The sequence below is a fragment of the Kogia breviceps genome, chromosome 5 (genome assembly GCF_026419965.1).
Source record: "Kogia breviceps isolate mKogBre1 chromosome 5, mKogBre1 haplotype 1, whole genome shotgun sequence".
Taxonomy (NCBI): Eukaryota; Metazoa; Chordata; class Mammalia; order Artiodactyla; family Physeteridae; genus Kogia; species Kogia breviceps.
In genome coordinates, this window is record NC_081314.1 from 72,465,422 (window position 1) to 72,492,337 (window position 26,916).

At 36.5% G+C, this 26,916-nt stretch overlaps 1 protein-coding gene across 2 annotated transcripts in view; it reads right to left on the reverse strand.

Moving 5' to 3' along the window:
- Window positions 1-26,916, reverse strand: part of P3H2 (prolyl 3-hydroxylase 2) — a 158,145-nt gene that overhangs the window by 26,802 nt on the left and 104,427 nt on the right. The window contains exons 1-6 of one of the 2 annotated variants that reach the window (XM_067034231.1): window positions 20,049-20,171; window positions 15,563-15,715; window positions 13,949-14,138; window positions 3,098-3,229; window positions 1,325-1,467; window positions 907-996 (exon numbers count right to left, since the gene is read on the reverse strand). In XM_067034231.1, coding sequence (XP_066890332.1) covers window positions 907-996; window positions 1,325-1,467; window positions 3,098-3,229; window positions 13,949-14,138; window positions 15,563-15,715; window positions 20,049-20,057 — 717 coding nt within the window. In that variant the 5' untranslated portion in view covers window positions 20,058-20,171. Of the gene's footprint in view, window positions 1-906; window positions 997-1,324; window positions 1,468-3,097; window positions 3,230-13,948; window positions 14,139-15,562; window positions 15,716-20,048; window positions 20,172-26,916 lie in introns of those variants that run through there. The other variant, XM_059065696.2, reaches the window with a different exon arrangement.

A 26,916-nucleotide genomic window follows, 5' to 3' on the forward strand; every position in this document is an offset into this window, starting at 1 on the left:
CACAGCAGAAACTAACACACCATTGTAAAGCAATTATACTCCAATAAAGATGTTAAAAAGAAAAAAAAAAGAATCCACCTGCCAGTGCAGGGGACATGGGTTCGAACCCTGGGCCAGGAAGATCCCACATCCTGCAGAGCACTTAAGGCCGTGTGTCACAACTACTGAGCCTGCACTCCAGAGACCATGAGTCACAACTACTGAGCCCACATACCACAACTATTGAGCCCACGCTCCGCAGCTACTGAAACCCACATGCTCTAGGGCTCGTCTGTTGCAACAACTGAGCCCGTGTGCTGTAACTACTGAAGTCCGTGCACCTAGAGCCCATGTTCCACAACAAGAGAAGCCACCTCAATGAGAAGCACAAGCACCGCAACGAAGAATAGCCCCCACTCGCCACAACTAGAGAAAGCCAGAAAGCCTGCGCAGAGCAAGGAAGATCCAACGCAGCCCCCCAAAAAAAGAAAAAAGAAAAAAAAGACAACATGGACACGTGGAAGAAAGTAGTCAGCATGATAGGTAGCACGTTTGTGACTGATTCTGTTCTTTTGAACTCTTTTTATTGTTTAAAATGTTTAAGAGAAATGTTAAAAAGAAAATACAAAATGTATACAGAAATTAGGAAATAAAACAATCCTGAGGCAAACATATCATATTCAAAACATTTCTTTCCTATTCAAGTATATTTGCTTTTGACTTTAGCTCTCAGTGATATGGAAATCTGTTAAAGTCTTTTACAGTTCATCACATATACAAGGTAAAAACCCCCTCCCTCCAGTGTTTGTTTACAAAAGGCAGGGGATTATACTCTTCAACAAAAGGGGCTGGGGAATACAAACATAAATAAGAAGTCCACCAAATAGTTCCTTTAAATACCTTTTCCTCTCTTCTCTTTGCTCTTACCGGCTCAGTGTATGAAAATCCCAGACCCTCTGCAGCTGACTTTATTAATTCTGATTCCAGTTTATGATGCTTCACAAACATCGCCAAATCCTACAGAAAAAAAAAAAAAAAGTATATTTAAATAACAGTTAAAAGGGGTGATTAATGTTCAAGTGGAATTAATTTTCTTTAGACAGTAACAAATGAGCTAAAAAAATATTCACAGCTGCAAAAAATGTCTCGATCTCTGTAGATTTTCACAAGCTAGCACATAGGTGAAAAACACACTTTTAGCATTACTAATTAAAGTTGCAAAGAACTGAGTCCTAGAACCTTTACTAAATTGATAGCTGTCTCTAAGAGAAGTGTTATATTTTTACCAACTCTCCCCAGAGCACTGAGAAGAATAACGAGTTTCTTCTCAGAACATGGGTCTCACCTCTCTGGCCTGGATAGATGCTGGGTCAGTGCTGTCATCCAACAGACTCTCATAGTAATCCACATTGTCTCTGACATCCTCATCATCTGGATGGACTAGAAGATAGGCCTTGGCACACTCCAAGGCTTTCACATATTCACCAACTGAAAGACCCAGGAGTTGCAGCATTAGAGTCAGCCTAGGTTGGTCTACAAAATTTTTAAAAGATATGTCAACATGTCCATGAGAGTCAGCATGAAATGATCACTAAGAGGGAAGATGCTACCTACTGTATAGCACAGGGAACCCTACTCAATACTCTGTAATAACCAATATGGGGAAAGAATCTGAAAAAGAATGGATATATGTATATGTATAACTGAATCATGTTGCTTTACACCTGAAACTAACACAACATTGTCAATCAACGGTAAGACAATATAAAATTAAAATTAATAGAAAAGAGGGAAGATGCCGTGAGGCTGAGTAGAAGCAACAGAAATAGTTGCAGATGAAAGGAAGGACAGGATTTCAGGTATTCCAAAGGTACTAACTTCGGTCTGCTATGCTACTAGATGTCTTCAACAAATTATCAAAAGCCTCCACCCAAAGATATTTGCTGGCAACTTACATTAATTAATACAGCGTAGAATTTTTGAAGTTAATTCTGATTTTTGTACTGAATTTGAAAACATGATATCTAAGACCAATTTCAGCAATCCAAATTCTATTAATTGCTTTTAAACATAAGATGCTCACTCTTTCTTTCTCAATGAGATAAATGGAAATTAAAACTTTATTGAGATATCAATTTTTACATAATGATTTGGGAATATTTAAAAGTTGATATTATATTCTGTTGCTGTGCAATGAAAAGTGTACTCTGTGTGGAGAACAAATCGGCAACATCTGTCAAAATTACAAACAAATAAACCATTTGATGCAGCAACTGTACTTCTAGAAATTTATCCTATAGATATTTACATGCAAATGTAAATGACATACAGGAAATATTATTCATTTAATCATTGATTGTAATAGTATAATATTACAAACAACACAATGCTCAGCAGTAAGGAGGCAAATTAAATAAATTATAGTATGGTGATATCTAGATATAAAGAAAAATTAATGAGGAAGATCTTTATGTACTGAAACTAGATTGAACCATATAAAACTGCCAAAATTTGACCATTTTTGACCAAGCAAAAGGGAATTTCATAGGTCCAACACACTAAAAAATATCTGATAAGTATCATTAAGTGAAAAAAACAATGTGAGGAAGAGTGTAAATAATGTGCTATCTTCTATGTGTAAGAGGATAAAATAATTCAGAGACAGTGTGTGTGTGTGTGTGTGTGTGTGTGTGTGTGTGTGTGTGTGTGTGTGTTGTTTCTGTATAAAATTTTGGAAGGGTAAATAAGAAACTGTGGATTTTAGGACATGAACTTGGGTTGTGGGGAAAAGAAAGAGAGAGAGGTTTTTAAATATTTAGTCTTTAAACCTGTGAGTATATTATCTTTTCAAATTAAGTTGAAAAATTAAATTTAAAAATCACATAAAATGTCAATCTAGTATAACTTTCAGGGCATTGTCATATTTGCCCACTTGTGGTTTCACCTTCTGCTCTTGTTCTGACCTGTAGTGATGTGAGGTGAGAGAGAAAATGCATACACCCCCATAGCTTGATTACAACTGAGGAAGGCAGAGGACTAACCCACAAAAATTCGATGTCTGTTGTGATGATCCACACCCCTTCCCCCCAAAATTTTTCACAGATAATCCACGCTTTACCTCGATAGTAGGCAAACTGTAGGTAGTCATAATGTAGGGGAAGAAAGTTCTCGATTGGTGAGAGGCGGCCAGGGCGGGTGGCAAGTTCCCTTACACATTCATGCTGACAAACCAGCACCTGCACATAGTGATCTGAAAAAAAAGAGCCAAGAAGTGGGTTCCTCTCATCTGCTCAATGTCCAGACTTCAAAGTGAGAACCACGGTTACACAGGGCATCTCACCTCACCATACACTCTTAGAGAGATATCATTATTATCCTCACTCATGACCAGAAATCCTTTTCACAAAGAAAGTAAGTGACTCACCAAGGCTTCCTAACCAGTGATCACTAGACTAATTATTAGTAGATTCTAAATGTATAGCACTCTTTCCTTCCGTGTGTTCTTTTTCTACATCTCCTGAAAGTGACATACGTCATCTCATCCTGCCCATGTCCAGCTGAGTAGATTACTTTCTTATTTAACAACTTGGGGGTCTCTTTTTGGACCTCAGATGGCCTGAAGTGTCCTGGAATCAAGATGGGAAGTTCAGATCCCAGTTATGTTAAGGACCAGTTGAGAGAAAGGAACTGCCGTGTACGTGGGGAGTTCACGCAGAGAAGTGAAGCCACAATGCTCTTTTTCCTTGTTAATATTTTCAAACCACTTTTACTAAAGGGGAAATAAAAACAACATTCCTTTACATCTATTGATCAGGAACCTATTCTACCCAGTTACAAATTAGTCTATCACCTGGACATTATAAATCCTAATACTGTAGGGACTGGTAAAATAGGAGAAGGATGAAAGCTAAAGAATTTGAAGAAGCATTTTTCCTCTTTTACTTTGTTCCCCTTTCTTTGTTCCCATTCTTCTCACTTGCAAACAGGCAAGGATCCTGAAGTGCAGGGGTTTTCATGCTTCTTTTAGCTCTGGGTTCTATCTCATACAAGCATGAGCTGAGAAAACACAAGTGGCTAATGTCCCAGAAAGAAAACCCTTCTTACATTTTGCCCCGACTCTGATTTTTACAGTGAAGATAGAAGCAGTCTTTTCCATTAAGAGAATAGTCCATTCATGATTGTGCAGAGCAAGTTCTCCTGAGAATAATGATAAAACCACCCGACTTCATGACTGTACAGTCTAATCCACAACTGCCTCCTTTCAAAAGGCTTTCTATTACGCAGTGTTTGGCTTGTATCTACATGACCTTGAAGAGGGACCCCCAAAACACAAGAGAAAGGAAATATCTGTTTCCTGGTGTGAAGGGAAAAGTGCTAGTTCTCTTAAAACCTGGCTAACTCAATCTAATATAGTACAGCTGATAGGATCACTATAATCCATTGGTTCTTAATTCCAGTTGGAAGACATGAGGAGAAGAATGGGTTATGTTTATTTGATTAGCATGTTATAAATAGATAGCTAGCTATTTTTTTTTTAAGAAAACAACAAACAACTCTCAAGCATTTCTCCTAGTTTCACTGGCCATTTGCTTTCCTCTTTACCTTTTAATATGCACTCCTAATTCCAAATGACAAGCAAAAGGAAAAGGTGGGAAACATACCCAACAGAAATCCACAATCTGAATGAAAGTATTTTTCAAAGTAAGATATTAATAGCAGCAAAATAAGAGTGTCAAAATGATACCCTTTAGGGCTTAAGTGAGCATGAATGGTAATAAATAACTGCATTCAGAAGCCATTTGTAGTTTTCTCCAATTGGCAATGTTCTTCCAACTGTAAAAGTCAAAAATTCTGGCTTTCTAACTACATTCTGTATTTTAAAAGCCAGTTTTACTCCTAATCGAGAATAGATTTGAACCAGGCAGGAATTTACATAGTTAGAGTAATGATATCCCTTTTTATTAGTTGTATTCCTCCTTTCTATATCAAATGTTATTGTGAAATTATTATGTTTTAATAGGTTTCAGATTCAAGACACTTGCATGGGAATACTGTTAAAGCTATCCATCTCATAAGGAATTGGATATGCTTCAAATTCCTGAGAAGACTTACCATATTCCTGTAACATATAATATTTGATTGAACTTGAGGGACTATGAATTTTTTATCACTTTTCTTTATTGGAAGTGGGGTGATGGTAGTGGTAGCTGTGTTAGTATTAGGAGCCTGAGTTAGGAGACTTCTATTCTTTTCCAGCAACCAACAGGCTGTGGTGACCTCAGAAAATTGTGAAATGTTAATTTGTGGGAATTTGTCAGTCAATTCTCTTAAACCAGATCTAGGACATTTGCCAAAGCTGTTCACTGGCCACTGGTAGGGGTAGGTGTAGAGATGAATGTGGGAATGAAGGCAGGGCACCTATCCTCAAAAAAACTACAAGATAGTAAACTTTAATAAAGGAAAAGCCTGCCCATTCTCAAATAAAAGATTAAGTTAAAGAAATATTCAGCAGTTGAAATGTGAAGCACACATAAAACTGACATTCAAATGAGCAGTGTTTACAAAAATGCAAGTAAATGGCTCTGGTAGAAGCCCAACAAAATAAAACCTTATGGGAAAAAAATCCCCAATAATGCTGCATTGATTTTAAGTGAATTGAGTTGAACTTGGGTAATTGAATGGGTAGCAAATAAGTCACTTAACAAATAATATATTTACAGTAGCCAAGATACGGAAGCAGCCTAAGTGCCCATCAATAGATGAATGTATAAAGAAGATGTGATATATGTGCACACACAATGGAATAGTACTAGCCCTCAGCCATAAAAAACAATGAAATCTCGTTTCTTGTGACAAAATGGATGGACCTAGAAGGTATTATGCTAATAAGTCAGAAAGAGGAAGAAAAATACTATATGGTTTCACTTATATGTGCAATCTAAAAAGAAAACAAAACAAAACAGAACAAATGAACAAACATAACAAAACAGAGACAGAGTTATAGATACAGAGAACAAATGGGCCAGAGGGGTAGGTGGTAGGGGAAGAAAAAAATAGGTGAGGGAGCTTAAGACATACAAACTTCCAGTTGCAAGATAAATAAGTCATGTTTATGAAATGTACAGTGTGGGGAATATAGTCAATAACTATGTAATACCTTTGTATGATGACATATTGTAACTAGACTTATTGTGGTGATCAGTTTGAAATGTATAGAAATATACATTTCTAAAATGCAAAAAAAAAGGTTAGAAAAAGCCACAATCATTTTCAGTTAACTTCTTAGTCTAAATTTTGATAGATATTTCCTAATTATTCCTCTAAAAAACGTCAACACAATCTTGTACAAGGCTCTTAGATAGCCTCAGCCACCAGAGGGAAGACAGCAGAAGCAAGAAGAACTACAATCCTGCAGCCAGTGGAAGAAAAACCACATTCACAGAAAGATAGACAAGATGAAAAGGCAGAGGGCTATGTACCAGATGAAGGAAAAAGATAAAACCCCAGAAAAACAACTAAATGAAGTGGAGATAGGCACCCTTCCAGAAAAACAATTCAGAATAATGATAGTGAAGATGATCCAGGACTTCGTAAAAACAATGGAGGCAAAGATTGAGAAGATGCAAGAAATGTTTAACAAAAACCTAGAAGAATTAATGAACAAACAAACAGAGATGAGCAATACAATAACTGAAATGAAAACTACACTAGAAGGAATCAATAGCAGAACAACTGAGGCAGAAGAACAGATAGGTGACCTGGAAGACAGAATGTTGGAATTCACTGCTGCGGAACAGAATAAAGAAAAAAAGAATGAAAAGAAATGAAGACAGTCTAAGAGACCTCTGGGACAACATTAAAGGCAAAAACATTCGCATTATAGGGATCCCAGAAGCAGAAGAGAGAGAGAAATGACCCGAGAAAATATTTGTAGACATTATAATTGAAAACTTCCCTAACATGGGAAAGGAAATAGCCACCCAAGTCCAGGAAGCGCAGAGAGTCCCATACAGGTTAAACAAAAGGAGAAACATGCGGAGACATATAGTAATCAAACTGGTAAAAATTAAAGGCAAAGAAAATTATTGAAAGCAGCAAGGGAAAAATGACAAATAACATACAAGGGAACTCCCATAAGGCTAACAGCTGATTTCTCATCAGAAACTCTACAAGCCAGAAGGGAGTGACATGACATATTTAAAGTGACGAAAGAGAAGAACCTACAACCAAGATTACTCTACCCAGCAAGGATCTCATTCATTTTCAGTGGAGAAATTAGAAGCTTTACAGACAAGCAAAAGCTAAGAGAATTCAGCACCACCAAACTGGCTCTACAACAAATGCTAAAGGAACTTCTCTAAGTGGGAAACACAAGAGAAGAAAAGGACCGACAAAAACAAACCCAAAATAATTACGAAAATGGTCATAGGAACATATATGTTGATAATTACCTTAAACATGAATGGATTAAATGCTCCAACCAAAAGACACAGGCTCGCTGAATGGATATAAAAACAAGACCCATATATATGCTGTCTACAAGAGACCCACTTCAGACCTAGGGACACATACAGACTGAAAGTGAGGGGATGGAAAAAGCTATTCCATGCAAATGGAAATCAAAATAAAGCTGGGGCTTCCCTGGTGGTGCAGTGGTTGAGAGTCCGCCTGCCGATGCAGGGGATATGGGTTCGTGCCCCAGTCCAGGAAGGTCCCACATGCCGCAGAGCAGCTGGGCCCATGAGCCATGGCCACTGAGCCTGTGCATCTGGAGCCTGTGCTCCACAATGGGAGAGACCACAGCGGTGGGAGGCCCGTGTACCACAAAAAAAAAAAAAAAAAGAAAAAAAGAAAGAAAGCTGGAGTAGCGATACTCATATAAGATAAAATAGATTTTAAAATAAAGAATGTTATAAGAGACAAGGAAGGACACTACATAATAATCAATGGATCAATCCAAGAAGAAGATATAACAATTATAAATATATACACACCCACCATAGGAGCACCTCAATACATAAGGCAACTGCTAACAGCTATAAAAGAGGAAATTGACAGTAACACAATAATAGTGGGGGCCTTTACAACCTCACTTACACAAAAGAAGAGGTCATCCAGACAGAAAATTAATAAGGAAACACAAGTTTTAAATGACAAAATAGACCAGATAGATTTAATTGATATTTATAGGACATTCCATCCAAAAACAGCAGATGCTTCTCAAGTGTGCATGGGACATTCTACAGGATAGATCACATCTTGGGTCACAAATCAAGCCTCAGTAAATTTAAGAAAATTGAAATCATATCAAGCATCTGTTCTGACCACAATGCTACGATATTAGAATTTAATTACAGGGGAAAAAACATAAAAAAACACAAACACATGGAGGATAAATAATACATTACTAAATAACCAAGAGATCACTGAAGAAATCAAAGAGGAAATCAAAAAATACCTAGAGACAAATGACAATGAAAACACAATGATCCAAAACCTATGGGACGCAGCAAAAGCAGTTCTAAGAGGGAAGCTTATCACAATACAATCCTACCTCAAGAAACAACAAACATCTCAAATAACCAATCTAACCTTACAAATAAAGGAACTAGAGAAAGAAGAACACACAAAACCCAAAGTTAGTAAGGAAAGAATTCATAAAGATCACAGCAGAAATAAATGAAATAGAAACAAAGAAAACAATAGCAAAGATCAATAAAAATAAAAGCTGGATCTTTGAGAACATAAACAAAATTGATAAACCACTAGCCAGACTCATCAAGAAAAGTAGGGAGAGAACTCAAATCAACAAAATTAGAAATAAAAAAGGAGAAGTTACAACAGACACCGCAGAAATACAAAGCATCTTAAGAGACTACTACAAGCAACTCTATGCCAATAAAATGGACAACCTGGAAGAAAGGGGCAAATTCTTATAAAGGTATAACCTTCCAAGACTGAACCAGGAAGAAATAGAAAATATGTACTGAACAATCACAAGTAATGACATTGAAACTGTGATCAAAAAATCTTCCAACAAACAAAAGTCCAGGACCAGAATTCTATCAAACATTTAGAGAAGAGCTAACACCCATCCTTCTCAAACTCTTCCAAAAAATTGCAGAGGAAGGAGCACTCCCAATCACATTCTATGAGGCCACCATCACCCTGATACCAAAACCAGGCAAAGATACTATTAAAAAAAAGAAAATTATAGGCCAATATCACTGATGAATATAGATGCAAAAATCCTCAACAGAATACTATCAAACAGAATCCAACAGCACATTAAAAGCATCATACACCATGATCAAGTGGGATTTATCCCAGGGATGCAAGGATTCTTCAGTATATGCAAATCAAACAATGTGATACACCATATTAACAAACTGAAGAAGAAAAACCATACGATCATCTCAATAGATGAAGAAAAAGCTTTTGACAAAATTCAACACTCATTTATGATAAAAACTCTCCAGAAAGTGTACATACAGGGAAACTACCTCAACATAATAAAGGCCATATATGACAAACATACAGCAAACATCATTCTCAATGGTGAAAACCGAAAGCTTTTCCTCTAAGATCAGGAATGAGACAAGGATGTCCACTATCATTCAACACAGTTTTGGAAGTCCTAGCCACGGCAATCAGAGAAGAAAAAGAAATAAAATGAATACAAATTGGAAAAGAAGAAGTAAAACTGTCACTGCCTGCAGATGACATGATACTATACATAGAGAATCCTAAAGATGCTACCAGAAAACTAATAGAGCTAATCAATGAATTTGGTAACGTTGCAGGATACAAAATTAATGCACAGAAATCTCTTGCATTCCTATACACTAATGATGAAAAATCTGAAAGAGAAATTAAGGAAAGATTCCCATTTACCATAGCAACCAAAAGGATAAAATACCTAGGAATAAACCTACCTAGGGAGACAAAAGACCTGTATGCAGAAAACAATAAGACACCGATGAAAGAAATTAAAGATGATACAAACAGATGGAGAGACATACCATGTTCTTGGATTGGAAGAATCAACATTGTGAAAATGACTCTACTACCCAAAGCAATCTACAGATTCAATGCAATCCCTATCAAACTACTAATGGCATTTTTCACAGATATAGAACAAAAAAATTCACAATTTGTATGGAAACACAAAAGACCCCAAATAGCCAAAGCAACCTTGAGAAAGAAAAATAGAGCTGGGGGAATCGGGCTCCCTGACTTCAGACTATATATACTACAAAGCTACAGTAATCAAGGCAGTATGGTACTGGCACAAAAACAGAAATATAGATCAATGGAACAGGATAGAAATCCCAGAGATAAACCCACACACATATGGTCACCTTATCTTTGATAAAGGAGGCAAAAATATACAATGGAGAAAAGACAGCCTCTTCAAAAGTGGTGCTGGGAAAACTGGACAGCTACATGTAAAAGAATGAAATTCGAACATTTCCTAACACCATACACAAAAATAAACTCAAAATGGATTAGAGACCTAAATGTAAGGCCAGGCACTATAAAACTCTTAGAGGAAAACATAGGAAGAACACTCTATGACATAAATCACAGCAAGATCCTTTTTGACCCACCTCCTAGAGAAATGGAAATAAAAACAAAAATAAACAAATGGGACCTAATGAAACTTAAAAGCTTTTGCACAGCAAAGGAAACCATAAACCAGATGAAAACACAACCCTCAGAATGGGAGAAAATATTTGTAAACAAATCAACGGATAAAGGATTAATCTCCAAAATATATAAACAGCTCATGCAGCTCAATATTTAAAAAACACACAACCCAATCCAAAAATGGGCAGAATACCTAAATAGACATTTCTCCAAAGAAGACATACAGATGGCCAAGAAGCACAGGAAAAGTTGCTCAACATCACTAGTTATTAGAGAAATGCAAATCAAAACTCCCATAAGGTATCACCTCACACCAGTTAGAATGGGCATCACCAGAAAATCTACAAACAACAAATGCTGGAGAGGGTGTGGAGAAAAGGGAACCCTCTTGCACTGTTGGTGGGAATGTAAATTGATACAGCCACTTTGGAGAACAGTATGGTGGTTCCTTAAAAAACTAAAAATAGAACTACCATATGACCCAGCAATCCCACTACTGGGCATATACCAAGAGAAAACCATAATTCAAAAAGACACATGCACCCCAATGTTCATTGCAACACTATTTACAATAGCCAGGGCATGGAAACAGCCTAAATGCCCAGCAACAGACGAATGGATAAAGAAGATGTGGTACTTAAATAAAATGGAATATTACACAGCAATAAAAAGGAATGAAATTAGTTTATTTGTAGAGACGTGGATGGATCTAGAGACTCTCATACAGAGTGAAGTATGTCAGAAAGAGAAAAACAAATATTGTATATTCATGCATATATGTGGAACTTAGAAAAATGGTACAGGTGAACCTGTTTGCAGGGCAGAAATTGAGACACAACTGTATAGAACAAACATATGGGCACCAAGGGGGGAAAGTGGTAGAGGGGGGTGGTGGTGTGTTGAATTGGGAGATTGAGATTCACATATATACACTAATATGTATAAAATGGATAGCTAATAAGAACCTGCTGTATAAAAAAATAAATAAAATAAAATTCAAAAAAACTCAACAATCTGAGACCTATATTTTCATAAATATAGAGTATTATTAATGCTTTTAATCTCTGCAATATGATTGACGGATATGTCATCTCCTTCCTTCCTTCCTTCCTTCCCTCATCCTTTCTTCCTTCCACCCATTCATTTAACAGATATTCACTAAGCACCTGCTATTTGTCTGTCACTATAAGTAGGAGCCGAGGATTAAGCTCTTAACAAAATAGGGCAATAGCCAAGTGATAGAAGACAACATTTTCAAGTCTGTAAGTAGAAATGGGCCTGGTGTATCTTAGGAATTAAAATAAGTACAGTAGGAATGGATTAAAGAGACAGAAAAAGAGAGGATGAAGATGAACACTAGTACACAGTCATGAAAGTCCTTGTTAAAGGTTTTGGGTTTTATTTCAAGTGTAATGGAAGCCAGTGGCATGGCAGGGGTGATTCAGCATATCTGTGAGCAGACTTTCTGTTTTTTGCAAAACTGTTCTGTCTGCCTACAGAGTAAAACCTGATCAGAACATGAGGACCAGCAAGGAGACTATCACAGTGAATTAGTTAAAATATAGTGTTGATTTGAACCAGGTTGGTAGCATAAGGAGTGGAGGGAACCAGGAAATCTCAAATGATATTAGGAAGTAGCATCTTTCAAAGTTTGGTAACAAGTCGGAAGGGAATAAGAATTGAAGGAGGGCTTCCCTGGTGGCGCAGTGGTTGAGAGTCCGCCTGCCGATGCAGGGGACACGGGTTCGTGCCCCGGTCTGGGAGGATCCCACATGCCGCGGAGCGGCTGGCCCCGTGAGCCATGGCCGCTGAGCCTGAGCGTCCGGAGCCTGTGCTCCGCAACGGGAGAGGCCACAACAGTGAGGCCCGCATACCACAAAAAAAAAAAAAAAAAAAAAAAAAGAATTGAAGGAAATGTTGGATTGAAAGATAACTTCTGGGATTTGGTTTGAGCTACTAGGTGAGTGATACTTTTCATGAAGACAGAAAACATTGGAAGTTGTGGAAAGAAAATTGACTTCATTAATTTGCATTTCTATGAGTATATGAGAAGTTGAACATTGTTTTTCATGTTTTATAACTTGGAATACAATATGCACTCATCAAATATGTGTTAAACATTTATTATTGAATAAATAACTTTTGCCCATTTTTCAACTGTATAGATCTTCAAAGTATGGGCTCTAGAGTGAGAAAATCCTAGGTTTGATTCCCAGTTTCACCTTAACCCCATTACTTAATCTTTCTGAGGTCTAAATTCCTCATTTAAAAGGGGAAAAGAGGGTGAATAACAATACCTACAAGGAGTTGTTTATAGGATTAAAAGAGGTATAACTATATAAAGTGCTCTGTATATTTTAACTGCTAAATAAATTTTGCTTATTTTCATTACTACCAATAAATAAGAAATGAATTACCAGTACTACTAATAATTCACAGTCTGTGTTTAAGTATTAATGATATTAACTGTTTTCCTGTAAACATTTTGCAGCTTTTTCCACTTGCTATTATAAATCAATTTGATTAAAGTATCTTTTATATTTATAAATCTTATGTAAAATCTATCTTTTTCTTAAAATTTCTTGTCTTTCATCATTCTAAGAAGAGCTTTCCTACTGTTATACAAATATTCTCTTGCATTTTCTTCTAACAGTTCTATTTTTACTCATATTATTAACATAATATAATTTATTTCATGTATTTTTTCATATGCAGCGGAGAACTCAGTCCCCACCATACATGGTTAACTAGTCAACCTCTCCAATTAATGTATAATGAACTTTACCTACTAATTTAAATTGTGGTATATTAAATTCCCATATGTAACAAAATATTTATTTAAGTAATAGAAGAAGACTATACAAAGGTATTCACTACGACATTATTAATCATAATAAAAAACTGCAACTTCTTAGTATTAATCAGTAAAGGACTGGTCAAATAAATTATGCTTTCCTCATATAATGCAATAAGGTAGATCTACATGTACTTAGATGAGAAGTCCACAATATATTGTTAAGCATGAAATAAAACAAAAACAAAACATATACTGAAAATCAATATTTACAGTGTTGTCTTATTTTTATAAAAATGAAATAATAACTATAAATAAATACCTAAATATTTATGTATGTATCTGAAAAAGCTTGGGAGCATAGTCACCAAAATTTAAGCTAGGGAAAGTAATCCACGGGAGAGAGGATGGGATACGTATATGAGAATTTTTTTACAATATACACTTCTACATTATTGGAATAGCTTTACAGATGGCATGTAGTATTTCTATAATCAGGAAATCAAGGGAAAAAATAAACTTTACCTGCAATGGCTTCATAGAGACCAGCTTTATACCCTAAGTACTCATATTCCTCAAATCTCTGAGGCCCCTCACACAGGGCTCTGCACTCCGTATCTTCATTGAAATATTCTCTTAAAGCTTGTTCAAAGTACTTGATAGCTAGTTCAAAGTCATCTGCCTCATAATGTTTAACTCCTTCACTGTAACTCTCCTGTAAAGAAACAGAGAAAATTTTTTTTTCAAAGAGCACCCAAGGGGCACTCGAATGGCAAAATGCAGGCAGTCTCTGGATCACTTAGGTAGGTGGGTGTGGGACTCTTGCACTGTGGAAGATAAAGAAATATTGCACTGGGAGTTAAAGGGAAACTTCCCTGGCTTCAACTAATTGTAAATGAGAAGGGACTGACTGAGCAAACCTACTGCTGTGGCATCAATCAATTTCATTTTCTTCCTGAGCTCACTCAAGACTATATTTTCTAACCCTTTTGAATGCAGGTAGGGCCATGCCACAAAGTGCAGGAAGACTGATGTGGGTGGACGTGACACTCAATTCCAGGCCTGGTTCAAATTTTTTTGTTTTGTTTTGTTTTTTGTGTATATTGCAATTTTATTTCAATTGCATAAACAAAGTTAGTGTGTAAGAAATTTAAATGAAACAGTATGGTAAAATTAGCAGAGAACCAAAAAATCTAAAGAAGAAGTATACCTAAAACATGAGAATTCAACATTCATTAATGTTTCATCTTCAGTTTTGATTGACACTTGATGCTTGCAAATTTTGAAACAAACTTTGAGATCATGATGACTATTTTGAATAGATTGCAGCACCAGCACTAAGATTTGTGCATTCATTTGGTTTGCAGTTGACTTGTTAGCCATTTACATAATGTATAATACCGATTTGTCACAGATCAGAGCACAGCGTTGAAGGAAAGAAGTACCTTCCTGTAATTAGAAAGGATCCCCTAAACTGCATTCAGCTTAAGACATCCAATGTACAAGAGCACGAAAACCATCATAATAATGTGGCTCCAGGGAACATAGTTCACTTTTTTAAAAAAAAAAAAGGAAAAAAGATTTTCATCTAAAATCTTCCCTCTTAGCCTTTTCTTCAATCCTCTTGGAGGCCACACATTGAGAATGGTGATGTATCCAATTGAAAAAGAAGCCCTTTCAACACACTGTGAATTTCAAGTAAGATTTCTTTTAAAGGAATAATTATGTAGCTTAAAAAAATCAATATTTGAAAAGTACAGGTACCGTGGAAAAAGCCATTGGACTGGTTGCTGGGAAACCGTGGTGTGACCCTGAGCAATTCACATGGGCTTCAATTCCAGTGGGTAAAATTGAAGTGCTGGAGTGGGTGCTGAGGCTCAGAGAGGGTTACAGACATTTATGTCACATCTTACTTTTCACCATATCATACTGATTTTCTAAGTTAATTTTCTTTTTCTTTCAATGTTTCAAACCTGAATTACAATACTTCATCTTGGGAACTCTGAAAGTGTAACAATGATACTGTATCGGATGTTGGGAATCAATGTGAGATATCCATTCATAGGAATTTGCTTTGAGTCCATTGAAAGTTAGGAGCACTAAGCTCCTCATGGTTAGGACAGGGTCCCCAAAGCTCACCAGGTGTGGTTTGGCATCCCGATCTACCAGCTGGAGATCTTCAACGCCCGCCATCGTTCTGTAATTCTTGATGTTCTGCTGCATTTCCATGTGCTCAGGGTTGGCCATGAAAAATGTGTGTGCTGCTTCCACTGCCTTTTCCAGCTGGTTAAGCTATAAAGAGAAAAAAAGAGGATCAAATGAAGGCAAATATTTCTAAACTGGGTTCAGTACCAGTCCAAGATCTCACAGACAGAAAGTGTCAGGGCTGAGTTCACATTCACCCTACCCAGCCTCCACACTAAAGGGCAAGAGGTTAATAAACAGTGCTCCTAAAATGATATGTGGGTATTTTGGCATTGGTGGAAATGGATAAATGTGCTTTGTTCCAAGTTCGTTTTCTTCTCCCTCTTTTCTAAGCCATCTGTGTTTTCTGGGAAATTGAATCTACATGCTTCTGTTTGTCTTACGGTTGATCAAAATTAAAATCTGCCAATGCTGTGCAACCTCTAGTTCACACTTTCAATAATTTTGTCTTTTATTTTCTCTTCTTTTCTTTTTGTTCCTTTTGCCTTTAATCCTGACAATGGAAGAATAAACTGTGACTTTCTGAAGGATGAGATTAGGGATACCTCCCACTCCTCCAAATCTGTTTTCAGGCTTTAGAATGTGAAGAACACAAAGTTAAAAGGAATAAATTTTTCCAATCCAGAAGAGATGCTAAATACAGCACACAAAATGTTATACCACATTCCTTTGATTGAGAAATTGATTCCAAACTTACAAGTTGGATTCTCATTAATATAAAAGGAAGGATTTTTAATAAAACTACAAAGACACTATAAATCTCCTCTTAAACCACTTAATAAGCTGCTCTCCATGTAACATGCAATGATGCATTTTTTGGTAACAAAATGTAATTGAATTTACTTGATTTAATACATTTTGCCCTATGCTTTATTCATAGAGAATGTCTATAGACAGAAACTTTTGCCTCATTTCAGTAAAGTGAACATTCACACTAGTACTTGTCATTTTCATGGTGAAATCCAAATTATGCTTGGTCTATTTTGAAGTATAAAGAAATTAAACTCACTGTTACTGAACAAATAAATATAAAATCATGGAAGGCATGTAAGATTCAACTGAGTAGGTTTTTGATAGTCTGGCCATTCAAGTATTAGTAAGAAATAGAAAGTAATAGTAGGTTCCTGAGTTCCCAGTCACTGCCTTCTCATGATATATAAAGAATCTTATCCCTTACTACAGAAAACATAAACTGCCCTATTTTAAGATCTGATATCCTTAACTTTGTCTAATAAGAGTAAAGCCTTCTCTTTTTCTTTTTAATTTGCATATTCTTAGCTACTGGCCTTCCTTCTATTAAATCTTGCCTGAAATCAGCTTTCCTTGTCACTTTTACTTTTGTTCTCTACTCTGTGGTTTCAGAATTATTTTTGCTGTCAAAATCGTTAATTTTGAATTCCTGGTTTCTTTCTTAAATTTCCTCAATTTCTCATACACCAACACAGACAAATATGCGTTGTATGGATGTCTACATAGTGACAAGTATATAGCTATAGAGGAAAATGAATAGGTTCTAAATCGGGTATGTGTCTACACTTACTGATCAAGTGAACCTGGAAAAAGTCATTTAAACATTTGTGTCTTGGTTCTCCATTAAGAAACCACCATACCACCCCCTACTCGATAGGATTTTGGAATGATTTAATTGTGTATTATATATAAATGTGCTTCAGAAATCACTAAAGCCCTAAGAAAAAAACAACCACCAGATACAATTTATATAAGAGCTATTCATTTCAAGGATCTGAATATACTCTCATTAATGCTGGGTATGTATAGTCTACAACTCCCATAGACACATAATTTATGAGGATATAGTGAGGTACTTGTGGTTGGTGGAAACTGCCTCCAGTTAAGGGCCAAACTATAAGTTCTGAACACAACAGTTTACTACTGACAAGCTCTAGTTTTATAACACCAGCCATTAACATTGAACGAACATAGATACATTTTTATAAATTTTGCACTTTCCTACCTTCATGTTTTGCTCAGATTGTTCCACTGACCTAGAGATCCCCTGACACTTGGATTTTCTTGTTGAAATCTAACATATCCTATAAGGCTAAGCTTAAATCCTGCCTTCTCTAAGAAATTTTTTCTCAACCCTAAAGCTACAGTCAAGCACTGCAATATCATCGTATCCCTGTTCTTCTACTGACACTTATCATACTCTGCCATATGTGGCACCTACCTAAGTGTATTTGTTACTCTTAGTAGAACTTTCCGAGGATAGGGACCACATGACTTATTTATGTTTTTGTTTTCCATCTACTTTACATATAGATGATGTCTGTGATATGTCTAGGAAAAGAGAAAAATAAATTCTAAGAAGCAAACATTTACACACAAATCAAAAGGTATATTACATGTGAGTGTGCTTCATAAGCTATAATGAACTAGAAGGATGTAAGTTTAATAACAACATCTCTGGGCTTCCCTGGTGGCGCAGTGGTTGAGAATCCGCCTGCCGATGCAGGGGACACGGGTTCGTGCCCCGGTCCGGGAAGATCCCACATGCCATGGAGCGGGTGGGCCCGTGAGCCATGGCCACTGAGCCTGCGGGTCCGGAGCCTGTGCTCCGCAATGGGAGAGGCCACAACAGTGAGAGGCCCGCATATATCACAAAAAAAAAAAAAAAAAAAATCTCTGAAGTCATCATTCACACTGAGAGCTTCTAATACTGATTATCACTGATGAATGTGATTCAGTAGCTCTTGAAAACTGTTAGCCAACACTGATAAATTGGTTCCTTCTCTTAAATTTGACCACATTGGTTTTTTGCTTATTTGGTGCTTTCCCCATTTATAACCCAGTATTAAACATAATACCATGTTCCCCAATATAAATATAAAGAAGATTCCATGACTTAAGGTTAATCCATAAAACTTATTCATGAACTGGCTTTTAAATTATTGTGAACCAGTTCAGGAAACTAGAATTGGCTGCCAGAGATTATATATAAAACAGGCCATCATTTTAACTGGAAGCTTGATATCTTTGTAGTCCATTTTTGAAATTAGATATACACATCTGAAGTGGTAAGAAAAGTCCAGATTAACATGTGTGTGCTACATATAAGCCTGTACTATTAGATGGGGATTATTATAAGGCCATATAAGTACTAGGTTTCAGCTAAGGAAGGATCTACCTGCTACTCCATTGAAACAAACAAGAAGCTAACTGCCTTAAAGTCTTCAAACTGGATTTCCTTTAAGACCAGACCAAATTAAAACATACCACAGGAGAAGGTAACTCTAATGTGAGGGTAACTCTATGCATTAGAAAAGTAAATTGTAAAATAAAGAACAACTGAGGAAAGGGGAATGATTCAACAAGATGGTATCATGCTTTGGGGGAACTTGCTGCTCTACCAAGATATGAGAAATAACTGGTAAGAAATGCCTTCAAGAAGCACTGGTTCATTTCATCTCAGGCTGTGAAGAACTAAGGCAAAAATTTTCTCCTGCCAGCCATGCTACATGAAAAAAGGCTGATTAAATCAACACCCTGCTGATGTTTGGAAGTTACTCAGTCAACTGGTGACTGAACCAGACTCTACTGACACACAAATGGTTTTCCATAATGAATAATAAAGGAGCATTTCAAAAATGTACATTGACTACTTAAAAACTGTCAATAGCTATCCATTGACCACAGAGGTGATTCCAGAAACTATGTACCACCACATTCAGGAAAATGTGGGATTTGGCCCCTGCCCTATCTTTCTAGCATAACTTCCTCCTATTTACCACTATGCAAACTTTTCCCAGGAAAGTTCTAGAAAAACTTCTGGAAGTTTTATAATTTACCATCCCCCATTCAAGAAAACACAGGCTCAGTACTCCAGCCATACCAAATTCTTTATTTCACTCATTCATTTATCCAACAAATATTTATTTTGCATTAAATCCATGCCAGACACTGTAAAAGTGTGAAAGTCGATGAGAATAGCTACATGGCCAAAACAGACAAAAACCCTGCTTTCCAGGTGTTTACAGTCTCATCCAAGGGGACAAACCTCAAGTAAATAAATCATTAATGAAAATATGTTTAGATTGCACTAAGTGCTATGAAGAAATAAATGAACAAACAATACAGTAAGAGCTGGCTGGGCTGGGTGAAAGCAGGACTCCTTTAGATAAATTAGTCAAGTAAGGTCTCTGCAATGTGATTTTTGAGCTGAGACTTAAATGTTTAAAAGCCAGTCATGAACAGAAGAGGAGGAAGAGTGTTCCAGGCAAAAGAAAGTAAAGCAAAAAGGCCCTGAAATGGAAAAAAGCGTGACATGTTTTAAAAGCAGAGTAGAAACTAAGAAGAGAGATTTGAGAAGTTGGATAACAGATCATTTGTACACTACAGTAAAGAGTTTGAACATTATTCTAAGTGCAAGAGGAAACCATTAAAGAATTTTAAATAATACCTGATGCATATTTTCAAATGATAATTCAGGCTGCTATGCGGAGAACAGATCTTTGGTAGCAGGCCGGAGAACACTGCAGTAATCCATGTCAGAGGTAATGCTTTTACATCACAAAATACAAATGGGACAGCATAGGTTTGCCCCCTCTTTCTTCTTGCATTCCTTTCTCTTCCTTTCCATTTTTGTCAATCCTTTGCCATAGCAAAGTTTCTCAATTCTGAAGGCGGACGCATAGCCCAAAAGGAAACAATTCTAAAATTTCCAAACTTATTTTAGGAAAGATATACAAGTTCCCTCTCTTCTGAATTAGCATAAATATGAAGCTCAAATATTTTGAGTATGAGTTTAGAACAGCTTGTAGGACATGTTCAAGAAGGGAAAGGGACTAATTCTAAAACACATTAAAACATGTAAAGAACACTGCGTCCTTTTGAAAGAGAATATTTAAGATAACATTCCATTTTCTGAAGACTTTTATACAACCAGTATACATCAAGCCTGAAATAAGTAATTTCCATTCTTGTACTCAAATGACTTTTTCAATAAGGAAAGGAATTCGTTCTCTACTTTCCCCACCCTAACTTTGGGAATTCATCCAATATCACACATTATAGTTTGATGCAGTGCTATATTTTTGCCTTGGCTCTTTACTTAAATTTCACAATATAGCAACTTTAGAGAATTTTTAACCCCATATGAAGTTTCTTACCAACTGCCAAACATGTAAATAGACAGCGAAGACATCCTGTTTCTAAGCCACAGCAGAATTTTTAAGTTCTGATTAGCAGCATAATCACACTAGATGCAGGGGGAAGGAAGTCATCAGAATACAGCATGTACATCATCCTGGGCACTAAAAATTCATGGGCTAAAAACTTTCATCTTTCTTTTATGAGGCAAGAGGATTTTTTTAAATTAATGGTGATACCCAACATTTTTGTAGATACTTCAGCTCTTGTTAATGTCTCCAAATTTACCTCAAATTTTTGTCAACCCAAAGTTAATTTTCCTTCACAGAACCACATCAGTAAATAAATAAATAAACTTCAAATAAATGAACAACATATTAAAAGAATACTGTTGGGAATTTCCTGGCAGTCCAGTGATTAGGACTCCATGCTTTCACTGCCGAGGGCCCAAGTTCAATCTCTGTTTGGGGAATTAAGAGCCCGCCAGCCATGGCACGGCCAAAAAAAAAGAGAATACTGTTAAAATAAAGACTCATCCAATTTTGAAACAAAATTTGGAAGCAGCTTGTTTGAACTACTGAATTAAACTAAATCCTACAAATTACAGTGTTCCAAATGTAATGGCCAGGCTTTTTCATGAGAATTCAATCTTAGGAAACTCCTAAACATTTCCATATAATGGAGTCAGATTTTTAGAGAGTCCAAAAATAGCCATATGAAAAATAACTTTTCCTTCTTATGCCATAATTTCTGGCTATGTTACCGTCCTTTATGTTGTTAATATAATTTGCAAAAAGCCCCATATATCAAGCTCTTTTCATAATTCAATTATAGTATATAATTGGTTGATTTTCCTGATTAATCTATAAAATTAATTTCACTAGACATTGAGGACTACATGATAGACTGTGTTGTCCGTTCTGTTTTGACTACAAGGAAGCTCAGAACTAAACTGTATTTTCATTTACTGTAACTGTATCATGCTGGTTTATAGTATATCAAAGTGAAGCTAGTATATTTTCATTTTTCTCTTTACGTTTTTTTGTTTTTGCTCCCATTTCAAAAATCTAATTATACAAATAATTGCTTTCACAAGGTAACTCAAAGTTCTTTTGGATACACAAAAGGTGCAATTTACTCAAAAGATAAACCTCCGTAGTAAAGGAAATTTCTAGTAATTACATTCTTTCCTAGATGGCAAGGGAGAAAATTTAGAATTTTTTAGCTTTAAAGAACACATAGTGGGCTTCCCTGGTGGCGCAGTGGTTGAGAGTCCGCCTGCCAATGCAGGAGACACGGGTTCGTGCCCTGGTCCGGGAAGATCCCACATGCCGCAGAGCGGCTGGGCCCGTGAGCCATGGCCGCTGAGCCTGCGCGTCCGGAGCCTGTGCTCCACAACGGGAGAGGCCACAACAGTGAGAGGCCCGCGTTACCGCAAAAAAAAAAAAAAAAAAAAAAAAAAAAAAAGAACACATAGTAATTCACACGTTAGGTGTTCATGCTAAATGAAGAAAATTAACTTATCTTTGCATTTACAGAATATTAGTCTAAAGTGTAGTCATGGTTATAAGTAAATATTTGTACCTTTCAAAATGCTATTTGGTAAGGATTAGATGAGAAATGACATATTTAAAGAGTAACATTTTCTCTGTGGAGTAAGCTGGAAAGGAAACATAGGTCTTTTTAAAGCACTCTCTTTTGCCAACTTCTTGTACACTTTCCTTCAATTACTTACTGTCCTGAGCCTGAATAATAGACTCCCGTTTTTTCTAAATGCTCTAAGTTTTAATCTGATGTTTACAACTGAATGTTAAACACTGATGGTGTCTTGCCACCATCAAATGAGGTTACCCATATGAACTCAGTGGAACGACAGATTCTATCAGTTAAGCTTTCAGGAAGATTTCTTATCTAAAGAAAAACCATCTCTCAGGGTAACAAAAACACTAAAGTGAAGGAGCAAAACTTTTAAACGTGTTACTTCGTATTAGAGACTATTTAAAATAAAAAGTCCTTGAGTTTTTGAGAAGAAAAAAAACCAGGGAACTCAAAGAATTAGCCAAAAAATATGTGTGTGCTTAACTGGACAAAGTCCCTCAGGCTGTCTGTGTATTGTCTAAGTCCTAGCAAGAGAACAGAAAAGACTTGGATGGCTTCTGGATAAGGAGAGAGTACTATCTCAAAGATAAAATGTGAGCAAGTCATATCTGCCACGGATCAAATGAAATTAATGTGTGGTTTATTGGTATGTTACTGTTATTTTAGGTTTTAAACATTAGGACAGGATAAGACTGAACAACTGGGAAGGCATCTTAACCTCTGTGGCATTGTCCAGAAGTCTCCCTTGAGGTGTCAGAGAATGACTAACGTTGCCGAAAAGAAAGTTTAGGCTAAGACCTCGCTGACCTTTGTTTCCTGCTACTGTTTTTCGAAACACAGCTTTCATCCTCTTTAAAAATGTCTTTGGAAGGTGGCTGTCATGTCACTCATTTCATGTTCAGTTTTGCCAACATCCCATGACTGTCGTAGTAATCATCACTTTAACATGTAAAGAATCTTATGTGTGTCTGATTTTGAAAAATAAATAAATAGAAATCCAATGTCCCTCTTTGTGATCTCAGAATTGTACTCTCCTTTGTGACCCCCATATCATGTGAGCATAATTTTGTTTGTGAGCTTGTTAATAAGAATTTACACTTGTATACTGTTGTGTAGTTTGCAAAGCACTTTACAATACTACTAATAAGAATTAAAATAATAAAAATGATCATTTATCGAGTGTATACACAATCCTTATTGTGAAATTCTTCGAGAAGTTGGAAGATGAACCCCTATATCTCATCCGGGGCCCAGTGCAAAAGTAGTTGATCATTATTTACAAGAGCACGTCATAATACAAACAATGAGCTATAGCACCATGGGGAAGCTAGTGCTGGCACAGACTGAGTGGCCCTTAATGAACCTGATGGTATGAAAACAAAGTTCGTTGTTCTAACTGTTCACGCATGCTTAGCTTCTGCCTGGCTTTCATTATGACAAATGGAGATGAATGCTGTCTATCCCTAGTGACCCATTAAAAAGTTCTAGCTGGCCATCACTTTGCTAGAGCCAACAGCCTAATTGCTCACTACCAGAGTTGTATCTCCTCAGCGATCAGCAGCCAGATCACATTCTTTACACCAAACTGTACAAAGGTGCAATCATTTGAATTTATTTGTCAAATACGATTGCAAAACGGCAAATAAACTGGACTGGGGCTTTCTGCTTATAAGATATCCTTTAAAAATCAGCAGTGAAATAGCTTAATATAGATCTGGCACTGATTTTTCTGCTCTTGAGAATATAAAAAACTTTTTTGTATATCAGCCACATTGTTTTGTGAAATAACAAAGTGATGGGTATAAAATATTTGTCATAGATAAGAAGGAGCGGGAGAACCGAGGACTGAGAATCAAAGTTTGGGTTTAGTTCCTGTTTTTTCATAAGCACCCACGTTTCCTGAGTGGATGACAGATGAAGGAATATGTGTCAGGGAAAAGAAGTAACACATTGGGCTTTGCCTTCTTAAAAATTGTAACAGTGCTAGGATAACGCTGGAGATAGCTTGCCAAAATGCATGATTTCGGGTGGGGGGCTTTAGGGTTTAGTGAGCATATAGAAAAATGCTATCATTACCATTTCTACCATCTTCTTTTCATTTTGGTCTCCCTTCCATTTTGTGTTTATGAAACAAATTTAACATTCCACCCAAACCACTCCACTGTGAGAAATATAAGAAAAGCAAACAAGCAAATCAAACGCTTTCCCACTTGTACCTTTTTGGTATAAATATGCCACATTCCTCTATGAAATATAAACTTTCTCTTGCTCTTATAAGGGTGGGGAGATTTACTTCAAAAAGTATTTCAAAACCTTCACTTCAGCTCATGTAAAAGAAAGCACCATGGCTGTAAGCCAAAGGGAGTTTCACTCCAAAGACCCCTCTTGGAGGGGACTTCAAGAACAGACTAAGGTCCTTTCAGGTATTTAACCCATCAGGATGACTAATTGATACTCTTAACCTGACAGGCTGCAGGGTCTTATTAAAGAGGTGGTTTTGATGATAGAGTTCTTTCAATGTTTCATAAGCTCCTCTGGCATCACACCTGTACTTTGTGAAACATTCAGCCACAGCAATAACCTTAGGCTGTACTGTAAATTAAATATCCCTGCCATATACACAGGTTAAATATAAACCCAAACATTTCCTCCATACCTCAGTCAATAGACTGTACTGGAAAGAAGTTCCAGTCCACCTGAATTTCTGAGGAGGTTAAAGCTTGGAGAAAATCTGCTTACTTACTGAACATTTTTCTGTTACTTTGGTGGAACTTGCATTGGTCTTCTGAAAATTAACTTCCATTAACCAAGATAACCAGGGCCAGAAAGACCCTTTAAACCATATAGTACTAGTGCTTCACTTTACAGGTGGATAAAACATTTGCATAAAAAATCAGTGACAAGACTATGGTTAGAATCTACATCTTTTCTTAAAACATTCACAAACACATATTTGGGATTTTAATCCCTGTGATTTCAAAGTAGAGGTGAGTTCATGCATATCTGGTTCATGTAACAAGTGTTTCCTTCTCACCTCTGCCATAGAAAGAACTGTGATAGATGTTCTCTGAGGATATAAAATATTTACAATATAGTCCTTGACATTTTATTAAATACAGTTCAACAGGGCAAGGAGACATACATGACTATTAATATCAAGAACTAAGTCTGTACAGGATTAGAGGGCAGAGTGAGTTAGAGTCAACATGGTGCTATTGAAATTGAGAGAAATTTGAAACCACATTAACCCGGAAGGTACAGAAAAGGCCTCCTTGAGAACTGAGGACTGAGACTGGGTCTTGAAGAATAGAAAACATGTGGATGTCTCAGATGCAGAATAAGGTGAGCAGGAAGAAATAAGAATGACTCAGATGTTTTTATAGAATAGTAATTTGGCTGAACTGGCTCATGTGGAAGAACTAGATTGCAGAGTAATGGAAAACAAGCTTGAATGCAGATGGAATTTGGGGATCTTTGAACACTAAACTGAGGTGTTTTGACTTTTATTTTGGGAAAAAAGAGACTCAGATATATCCATGTGTGCATGTATGTGAGTGTAGTTATGAAAGTCACCCCTGTTTCATTTCAAAAATAATTCAAAAAATAAAAATTACAATATTTGAGGTAACTATAAAAATGTTTTTCTTAAGACTTTATTTTTTATTTTTTGGAGCAATTTTAGGTTCAGAGCAAGATTGAGAGGAAAAACAGAAATTTCCAATATCCCCCCATGTTGCCAAACAGGCATAGCCTCTCCCATTATCAACATCCCTAACCACAGTGGTACATTTGTTACAACTGAGGAACCTACATCAACATGCCATAATCACCCAAAGACCATAGCAATCACTACTGGTAGTATACATTCTATGGGTTTAGAGAAATGTATAATGACAAGTATATATCATTATAGTATCATACAGAGCATTTTCATGCCCTAAAAATCCTCTGTTCTCCATCTATTCATCACCCCCACCCCAACCCCTGGCAACCACTGATCTTTTTACTGTCTCCATAGCTTTGCCTTTTCCAGAATGTTATATAATTATAATCACAGTATTGTGACTTTTCAGATTAGCTTCTTTCACTTAGTGATGTGCATTTGAGGTTTCTCTGTCTTTTCACTTGATAGCTCATTTCTTTTCAGCATTGAGTAATATTCCACTGTCTGATGTTCCACAGTTTATTTATTTATTTACCTACAGTATGAATAAATACTGTAGGTATGTCAGTATTTATGAGCAGTATGTCATGGCTGTTTCCAAGTTTTGTAAATTATGAATAAAGCTGCTATAAACATCTGGGTGCAGATTATTGAGCTAACATAAGTTTTCAACTCTTTTAGAGAAATACCAAGGAATGATATTGCTGGATGGTGTAGTAACAGCAGTTTAGTTTTGTAAGAAACTGCTGTTCTGTCTTCTGGAGTGGCCTCACCATTTTGCATTCCCATCAGCAATGAATGAGAGTTCTTATATTCCACATCCTTGCCAGCATTTGATGCTGTCAGTGTTCTGGATATTGGTCTCATAGTTGTGTAGTAGTATTTCATTTTTGCTTTAATTTGCATTTCCCTGATG